Source organism: Hydra viridissima, unplaced genomic scaffold (assembly GCF_058129835.1).
Source record: "Hydra viridissima isolate aposymbiotic clone 2 unplaced genomic scaffold, HvirCarnegie_v1 scaffold_1, whole genome shotgun sequence".
NCBI lineage: Eukaryota > Metazoa > Cnidaria > Hydrozoa > Anthoathecata > Hydridae > Hydra > Hydra viridissima.
Genome location: NW_028324300.1, coordinates 16,784,552 through 16,794,396, shown reverse-complemented (window position 1 = coordinate 16,794,396; position 9,845 = coordinate 16,784,552). Strand labels below are relative to the sequence as shown.

At 29.4% G+C, this 9,845-nt stretch overlaps 1 protein-coding gene and 1 pseudogene across 4 annotated transcripts; one reads left to right on the top strand and one right to left on the bottom strand.

Annotated features, from left to right (window-relative positions):
* Positions 1-1,883: 1,883 nt before the first annotated feature.
* On the bottom strand, positions 1,884-4,613 carry LOC149893614 (uncharacterized). 3 transcript variants are annotated; one of them, XM_090076684.1, is made up of 3 exons: positions 3,417-4,613; positions 3,182-3,341; positions 1,884-3,021 (listed from the first exon to the last, which is right to left on the bottom strand). In XM_090076684.1, the coding sequence occupies exons 1-3, from the start codon at positions 3,640-3,642 to the stop codon at positions 2,907-2,909; spliced, it is 501 nt and encodes a 166-aa protein (XP_089932810.1). In that variant the 5' UTR covers positions 3,643-4,613; the 3' UTR covers positions 1,884-2,906. The 3 variants fall into 3 exon arrangements, 2 of the variants coding, with proteins under 2 accessions (XP_089932810.1, XP_089932811.1); XM_090076685.1 differs by having other exon boundaries at positions 3,182-3,309; positions 3,417-3,604; XR_016449197.1 differs by lacking the exon at positions 1,884-3,021 and having other exon boundaries at positions 3,235-3,309; positions 3,417-4,607.
* Positions 4,614-6,708: 2,095 nt separating this feature from the next.
* LOC145191741 (uncharacterized) lies at positions 6,709-9,186 on the top strand (annotated as a pseudogene). The gene is made up of 6 exons (XR_016449184.1): positions 6,709-7,055; positions 7,428-7,652; positions 7,778-7,894; positions 8,081-8,276; positions 8,564-8,723; positions 9,031-9,186. The product of XR_016449184.1 is annotated as an uncharacterized LOC145191741 (transcript).
* The last annotated feature ends 659 nt before the right edge of the window (positions 9,187-9,845 follow it).

The window sequence follows — 9,845 nt, the reverse complement described above, 5'->3', positions numbered from 1 at the left end:
GTTAAGGCGACACGAAATTGTCGCCTTAACGAAAGTGTCTCCCTAATGTATATATTTTACGCATGAAAAAGCCACCTAATGTACATTTAGTAATGTATATATATATATATATATATATATATATATATATATATATATATATATATATATATATATATATATATATATATATATATATACAGTCATGGACAAAATAATAGTAGTGTGATTAAAATTAATGAATTAATATTATTATCTTTACACAGTTACTGAAAATGAAATTGTAATGTTGGATTATTAATTAAATAGGTGTGAGATGATAAATTAATTAGAAGAAGATTTTTAATTTTAGCTTTTATTTATAATAACTATATAAGTATAAAAAACAGATTGGACATAGTAATGGTAGTATTAATTTACTACTATCATTATGTCCAAATATTTGCAGTATTACCAATGTTATATTGCAAATAATTTATTTAATTATTAAAAAAATGATATAAATTTAATTAAACAATAGTAAAAAATTATTATTTAATTGCATGCTCCCGGTTTTTTATCACTGCTTTGCATCTATTCGGCATTGAGTTAATCAAACTTTGACAACGTTCTAAAGGAATGTAGTTCCTAGCATTCTGGACAACTTGCCATAACTCCTGCTGATTTGTTGGTTTTTGACTATAAACTGCCTCTTTTATATCTGTCCAAAGGTTTTTGATTGGATTGAGACCCCAAATATTTTTTTTTGCTCCGCCATGTTTTACAGTTTTTATGGTCTATTGCGGTTTGTATGCAGAGTTAGGTAGCCTCCTTACATACATCCTGCGTCCAACTGACTCAAATAAAACATTTTTCCTTTCATCAGACCACAAAATATTACGCTATTTTGAAACAGGCCAATCTGCATGCGTTTTTGCAAAATGTAATCTTGCTACCACATGCCTTTTTTTCAAAAGGGGAGCTTTTCTTGGGCTTCTGGCGACTAACTTACTTTGTACTCACTGTTTACACACTGTTCTCGAAGAAATGCTTAAATTTAAATCTTCTTTAATATGGCGGGAAGTTACAAAAGGATCGGCAACAGCAGCACGTTTTATTAGTCTGTCTTCTTGTTCAGTTGTTTTTTGTTTTCGGCCCTTTGTTTCGCCTATATTTTTCCATTTTAGAGCATTTCTAATCATCATAGGAGAACAACTTAATGTCTCTTGAATAAATTTGTATGTTTTCCCTCCTTGTTTTAGCTTAATAACTAGTTGTCTCTTCTGCACTACAATGCTTTGCACGATCCATAATTTCTATTTATAAAATAAATTTATGCGATTATTTTATATATTTCATTAAATTAACTCTAAAATTAATCTTACCTTTAATTAGTCTTTCTAAAACCAAATAAACAAAAAGCTAATATAAATAAATTGATAGGAAACAACAGATATTTTACCCTACAAATCTAGATATGTTCGTATATAAATCTAGATAAGTTATATTAAATTCGGGACTTCCCTAAAATAATTTGAACAGTGTTACTAACATTTTTTACTCCCATTTCATTATTCAGTACTTGTATTCTTGTTATACCCAAATTTATTAATTTTTATTTAAACTTACATAAAATTATTATCACAAATCATTGTTTTACTTGCCACTGCTATTATTTTGTCCGCAACTGTATATATATATATATATATATATTAGGGTGTGACAGTTGCCCCAACTTTGTCGTATGAAGCTGTTCATAATTTTGGTATTGTATTTAGTCATAAAAATAAGATTTAAAATGCTTTTTTTAAGATTAATCCACAATTGAATGAGCACCGTCAAATTTAAAATACAGAATTTAGCCTAAAAATCACTATTTTTCCTACACTCTAATACCATGGTGGAGCTTAGAAAATAAAAACGGCTTTCTTATATTAAATACAGCTATGCAAAGTACAAGTACAATAAATGATATGAAAAAGTTTTTTTACATGGTGTAATAAGGTATAATTGTCTAAATGAAACTACTCGTTTTCCTGGACTAGAAACCATGATTTCTCTTTTTGTGTACAAAATCGCTTTCGCTTTTTAGGAATCCGTTGTCTGTCAGATTCTACTACTTGGAGAACATCTTGAAAGTGCTTCTCATCCCTAGTTACAGCTAGAAATTCATGGCACACCTTTACACCACGCTCTGCTGCCTCATTTACCATCTGAAGTTTGTCGACAATCAGCTTCATGTTTTGATAGTCTTCCCTATTAATCCAATTATGTGCTGGAGCATAGTGGAACTTATAGAGCATACCAAAAATGCTAAAAAATCTGAATGAATCCGGCGCAATTAGGTCAACTAAAGAAGTACCACATTCTATTGTAGGAGGAAGATAGGACTTGCCATATCCCCCAAAGTTATGTCCAACTCTCTTTTTGACAGAAGTCTTTTCAAAGAAAAGAATGGATTTCCTCATTTCCTCTTTAGTTTCTACTGCTACCATAGATGAGAACAGAGCCAATGGAATCAACTCCTCAGCTAAGTACCAAGTGTGCCGACTGAATGCCATAAAAGCACTTTCAACTAGAGTTGAGTCATGCTCAGCAAATTTTACCAGCTTTTCCACTAAAATCAAGTCATTAACTGGTGCACTAGCTGGTACAGGACAAACAAGCCACCACTGCACATATACTGAAACTGTGAACACAACAAATCGTTCCAATTTTTTTATTTGGTTGCTAGTAACAATTTCAGCTTTTTGAAAATGTTCTTTGATCTGTCCAGACAGAAGCACAATCTTTAGAGAATAAAGGAGTTTAATCATCCACCTTGCTTTGTGAAGGGCACCAGGATAGCGCATCTTGAAGTTCTTTGGTTCAGATCCCTTAGTTATTATAAACAAACAAAGCTGAACCAGCTCTTTGTAGTCACCTCGTGTGAAAGATTGTGTTAAAGATTAACGAAAGAAATTAGCCATCTCTTGCTGGTGTTCTTCTTTTATAAACATCATATTAGGGTAATGATACTTTGCTTGTTCATCTGATGATAGTTGAGGGAAATGTTTTTTGAACCTAGAAAAGTGAAAAAGATAGTAAATAAATGTTAGCTTGTAAGTTAAAAATATAAAGAGTAAGTTCACTCATCCCATTTTTCTAAAAGTAGCTTTTTACTATTATATGTGTCTCTTCATTGATTGAAGGTAACACTAATGGTATATTCAATTAGACTCACCTTTGAAAGATCAAAATATTTGGACTAGCTGATGTCTCAACCTTCAAACCTTCCCAGCAATGACTCAAAAGTAATTCACCCACATGCCTTCGACAAGGAAACCAGAATAGGGCACGATCTAATTCCTTCTGTAAAGATACACATGCAGCAGTTCTCTTTCCTGAAAATGCATACATCTACAGTGTAGATGTAAGATCTTTATTCATATATTCTAAATTTAATTAATTAAGTTTACCTGTATTTGATGAAGTTGTATCAAAAACCATACCAATATCATTTTCTTCACAATTCCATTCGCTAAGAAGTTTTTTAGTTGCTTTTGATATGATGTCTCCAAGAACTGTACCAGTTTCTTTAGTTGATTTTGGAAGTGGAGGAACGCCAAGGAGCTTTGTCCCATCAGCCCCTGACACAAGAATTGAAAATCGGTCATCAGTTCCTTTGGAATCAAGAGTGTCCATAAGTTTTCCATTTCAATGCACAAGCATTATAGGCGATGGGATCCAATTTTCTTTGATCTTCAAACTTATTTCAGGTACAATGGCGGTTCTGTATCGATGGGCTGTCCTTGCATTTAGACATAGCTTGTAAAGGTCACCCCCACATGCCGCTACAAGGAAATGCACAATTGCACTAAGTTGGGTCGATGAGATGTTGTTACGGATACTGCATGAAACAAGATCAGGGTTTTTCAATATATCATGAGGAACAAAGATATCTATGCCACATTTAACTAATCTTCTGTGTTTCCTACTTTGTGTTATGGTGGTAACTTCTTCAATATTCTCATCCTCACAAGAGCTAGTGCCTGGTTCAAGATTTATCATTTCAAATATACGTTTACACAGGCTTAGTTCCTCTCGCTCCAAATGATGTTTTTGCCTTTCTATTTGCTTTTTCGTCTTTTCTGTGACTACTTTATCCAACCCAGAATATGTAGCTACTCTATCATTCAACATGCTTTTCATAAATTCAACATCAATATCGATGGCGTCTTGTTCAACTTTAGTTAACCCCTTTTTCTTTGCAGCCATGTCCTTTAGAACTGTGTTCTTATAAAATTTCATTGTCAAATTCAATTCTGATTTGAATTTTATTAATCTAGGTTCATCCTCTCGTCTTCTATAATCTTTCAATTTCATCAAACTAATGAATTCCTTTTCATAGTAATCTTTGATTACTCTACCAATATTGTTTCTGCCTTCTAGAGTTGGGATATTGAATTTCTGATAGTATAAGAGCACATTTCCTATAGCTGCAGATAAAGCTTGATCCCAGTGCAAATCCTTCAGGTTTGATAAAAAGCATAACAATACTTGTCTCTGTGTTGGCAGTTTAGAACCTTTAATTTTCTTGTCATCATCTCCAGGATTGGTGCCAAGTAACAATTTTATATATTTTTTGTGTACTTTTTTATCCATTATTGTATACTACAAAATACAATAACAGTAATATGTAATAACATATAATAATATTTATCTGAAATAATATCAATATATATATTTTTCTGAAAGGAGTTCAAGTTACAGTTCAATGTCATTAACAAATGGTAATAAGCATCAGGGTCAAACTAGGGTCGAGGGGTTGGGAGTCTGGGGTATATTCCCCCTGGCCCCTGCTAGACACGAAGGTCCTGGGCCTAAATATAAAAAAATGAACAAGTAAAACACACAAAAAGACAAATAATAATAACAAATGTTTATATGCTTCAATTTTGTAAAAAAAATTCAATAAATATTGTAGTTATTTCTAGAATTAAACTGTCACATTTTACTGAAAAACATTATCAGAAATATCCTCTACCCTTATCTCCAAATAACCAAAATTAAACCCTTATGGTTTAATTTATTTTGTGCTTAATTCTTTGCTACCATAAGGGCCTTATCTATGTCTTGCCTCTAGGCCCCTTACTGCCAGTCGGATCCTGCCCAATATATTGGATAAAAATGATAAAAAACAAAAACTTTGCAAGGTCGGAGCTGCCACAAAAGTTGCACAATCTTCTTGAAATTTCACATAAATGCTAGTTAGACCAATATGCAATACTAAAAGTATGAACAGCCCTCTACAATAAAAATTTAATATTTTAGGGGCAACTGTCACACCCTAATATATATATATATATATATATATATATATATATATATATATATATATATATATATATATATATATATATATATATATATATATATATATATAGATAAATAGATAGATATATAGATAGATAAATAGATAGATAGATAGATATAGATATATAGATATATAGATATAGATATAGATATAGATAAACCGTATATACTCGCGTATAAGTCGATCCGCGTATAAGTCGAAGTGGGAATTCAGAGTGAAAGTTTTGTCCAAAATTGAAAGCTAGCGTATTCAAAATAAAAACTCGCGGTCAAAAATATTATTTAAAACATTTATTGTATATATAAGGACATAAACAAAATTAAAGAATTATGTAAATTGAAAACATTTTGTATTAGTACAGATATAGGTAAAAATATTAAAATTGAAATTATCTGATCAATTATCAAAAAGTTCATTGTAGATTTCCTCTGAAACATCTCCAATGTGATCATCTGTGTGATCATTATCTTCCGAGTAAGCTTCAACATCTGCCAGATCCTGCATCAAATTTTCTCTTTGCACTAGTCCAAACTTACCATAACTTACATAAAAGCAAGTGCGTTTAAACTTTCTGTACAAGGTGTATACTTATACATATGTGTGTGTGTGTGTGTGTGTGTGTGTCAGTGTGTAGTGATTTATAGATATATTATAATATAGTAATATAATTAAAGTGATCATTCTGTTATAAAAACAAGAAAAAGAACTTGACCAAACACAAATTATTACTTATATTTGATCATAATGTAACACAGTTAACTACAAAATGATATAATTTTTTAAATAATCATAATTTAGATATTTTGATGACTAAATTAAATATAAATACTTATACATAAAACATAATCCAATTGTGAAAATATGTAAAAGATTTATTTAAATGAACAATTTTATGAAGTTCTCTTCAACTGTTTCTAATAAAGTAAAGGCTAATGTGAAAGATGGTTGTTTTTTAACCTATTATTATGTGGCTTTAGAAAAAGGAATATTTAGGAGCAGTAAAATATAGTTGCTTCTATTACAGAAAAAAGAATTTGGATTCTTTAACATTTTTCTTAAATCAAAATCCATTGATATTTATTTTTTAAGAAATAATTTAAAGATTCTTCTTTGTGCCAAAGATATAAAAACTTTAGTGATCAAGTGTGCATGTTTTCTTCTTGAAAAAGGGTTTGTGGTTCTATGATTGCTCCATAATAATTGTTAAATAGTGCAGTATCAAAAACTTTCAAAATTTTTTTTTTTTTTTAATGATTTAATTTTTTTTTGGCTTAACAAAAATTTTTTTGTCTATAGTTTTTATTTCATTTCAACAAATTTCATAAATTTTAAATCTTATTAATGAAGTTCTATTAATAATATTGTCTAACAGCAAGTTAAGTAAATATTAAATGTTACTTAAATGTTCATGTGAGTGTAGCTGAAATGTTGTTAAATGTTGTATGTGAATTTTTCTTTTAGTCCTGATAAAAGACTTTATTTAGTGGTCACCATCTCTGAAGACAATGTTTTGAAAAAAGTGACAGTTTAATTAACTGGGTAAATGGAAAAGAGAATATTGTTTATTGGCCACCTAAGTCAAAAAAACAATTTAATTATATTAGCAACTGGGTGACTCCAGATATTACTTGGGTAAAGTTTCTATTGAAAAAGGTTCTTCTTGACATGGCTACAAAAGATATTTGTTATATTTGCATAGATATAGAAACCAAGACTTCTAATCATGAAATTGAAAAAACTGGTAATTTTCTGTTAATTTTATTGTCTTTTGTGTTTTGTTGTTACTTTTTATTATTAATTGTTATCATTTATTATAACTATAAATTGGTTTTTAAGTTAAGAACGGTTCAGTGTTTTGCCAAATTTTTTGGTAAAAGTGGTATAAAAAATTAAACTGGAGCTTATTGGATTTTAATAATGTCATTTTTATAATCATTCTGTGTTTGATGTTTGTATTATTCATCATTTATTGAAAATCTTTGAGTATTTTGAACTGTTAACATATTAAAAGTAATCATATTGTATTCTTATAATTTTGTTTTCACTATTTATAATATAATATGTGTATTAGTTATATAGTTCTTAAGTTATATAAAATTTTAAATTATTTCAGAAAATGAAAGTTTTAAGTCAGATTATCGAGAACCAAGTCCAGATATTCATATGGTTATAGAGCCGTGTTCAAAAAAAAAGTATTATTCAAAAGGCTAACAAGATAAAAAAGGTGTTCAAAAATCAGGTTTACTCAAGACACCTTCTGACTTTGTGGAGAGATCTAAAGAAAACTCGGTAGTAAAAATTAACTCTTCTGAAGTTGAACTTGCAGGTAGAAAGAAGAGTAAATTGCCTAAAAGCTTTCAGGATCTAAATAAAAAATAAACTTTTTTTATGTAAATGTTTTTGTGATGATTTTATTTATACTAATAATAATAAATATGTTAAAAAGCAGTTTTATTATATCAGAAACTGAATGTTTTAATTCAACTAACCGAAAGCAAAGACCTTTGGAAATGAATCGCGTTGGTGGCAAGTTTATGTATAGTAACCCACCTGAAACCTTCAAGGCTCTTGATGAAAGATGTAAATATGAATATATATTTTTATTTTTTTGTTGCTGAAGTCTTACATCGATAGTTCCACACTTACGTGGGTTAACTTCTTACCATTTTTTTAATTAAAATGGTATTAATGAAAAGTTTGCAAGTTTTTACAACTGGATGTCTTTCCAAATCTAAACCTATTACACATACATTCTTTTATAAATAGGCTTACAGTATGCTCTTTTTATGCAGTTAAGTAGTGTTAAAAGTCAGATAACACAACTTGAAAAAGTTGTTGAAAGATTGGGTCAACAAATGGAGCCAGAAATGTCAACATTTCACATCGAGAAATCATTCACCCTTCGAAGATTTTGAGGAAAAGAAGGAGATCCTTAAAAAAAAAAGATGATTTTCTTTTATTTGTAAATCTTACTATTTACTAAACTTTTAGATTATTTAATCAATCAGTTTTGAGATTAATTACATGTGAAATTATTATAAAGTTATATGAACATACTTGTTCCCACAATCCATAAAGTCATATTACACTGCACTAATATTAAAAAATAATATTATTTACTAATAAAGAAGTGTTTTTTTTATTAATAAAGAAATGTTTTTTATTAACAAATACTATTGCTTATTACTAATTTGTTATTAAACAGTTCTTATTTTTAATTTTTTAATCTGGGTTAATGAATTTTTTTAGGCCAGCCGGCTGAAACATATTGGTGGCAACACGCCATCATCAATTGTAAATAAGGCTTTAGACAAGACAATGTCAAAAAAGCTACAAGCTAAGTTTAGTAAAGTGGTAAAATATGGAAAACTACCGTTTAAGACTACTTACTTGTACAGGGCTCTACTTGGTAATTTTCAATTTTTAGAAATGCATAAAAGATAATGTAATTATAAGATCATATTTGGAATTGTAAGATTATGTTTTGAGTATATTTAGTTACAGTCAACTGTACTTATTATTATTTTTAAATATTTTAATACAAATGTCATGCAATGCCACACCTTTGCTGGAGTTCTTGAGTGGTTAACTATCATTTGGTTTTTAATCGTGTAATGCACACATAATTTTTTCTAATATGATTTAAAAGTTTTATAATAACAAATAATTGATAATAACCTAAATATGAACTTTTTTGGGGTTTTGTTTCTTTTCAGGTGCTCTGGTGACAGAAAGACAACCAAAAGAAAATGTCGATCGACTAATTGGAGACCATTTATAAAGAGCTCCGAGGGCAGAAGATAAAAAATAAAGACGCTTTTTTTGTAATTGTTGTTGTTGTTGCATACTTTAACATTTAGTATCTATTTTAAGTTATTGTTGTTTTGTTTTGAATTAAGTGCCTTTATAATGCTATTATCATGATAAACTTATGCTTTTTTAAATTATATTTATAAATTTTTGTAATCAAATTACGAAAGTAAATAAGCTTAAACCTTTATGTAATTAATGTTACATTTGAAATTAATGCTTTTACACATTGAAATTAATTAGGTTACGTTTGAAATTAGTGTTAAACCATTACATTTTGACGGAAAAAGCTCCTAAAATAAACGTTTCCAATAAGCGTCCAAAAACCGTTTTTTGAATGTTTATTAAAAACCGTCCCACCACCGTTTCCTTTGGACCGAAAAAGCTCTGAATATAAACGTTTCCAATACACGTTTTAAAAACGTTTTCTGAACGTTACTGTGTTTACTGGGAAGTTAGTTTCAAAGAGGACAGCAAGAACTAAGACAAGGACAAGGTTTTTGTTAAATCCATTGCGTGATTCTTGAGCTTTCTGAAGAAGCTCAATGTTGTTTTCTCGCAGCGAACACAACGTTTCAGCTCTACATTTTCTCTTCTCCTTAAAATTCCCTTTACAAAAAGTTTTCCTTCAATTTATACTATACAAAGAATCTCAAATATGCTCATAAAATAAACCGCTTAAACTATATTTACAACATATCAACGAAACTACGTCACTCAA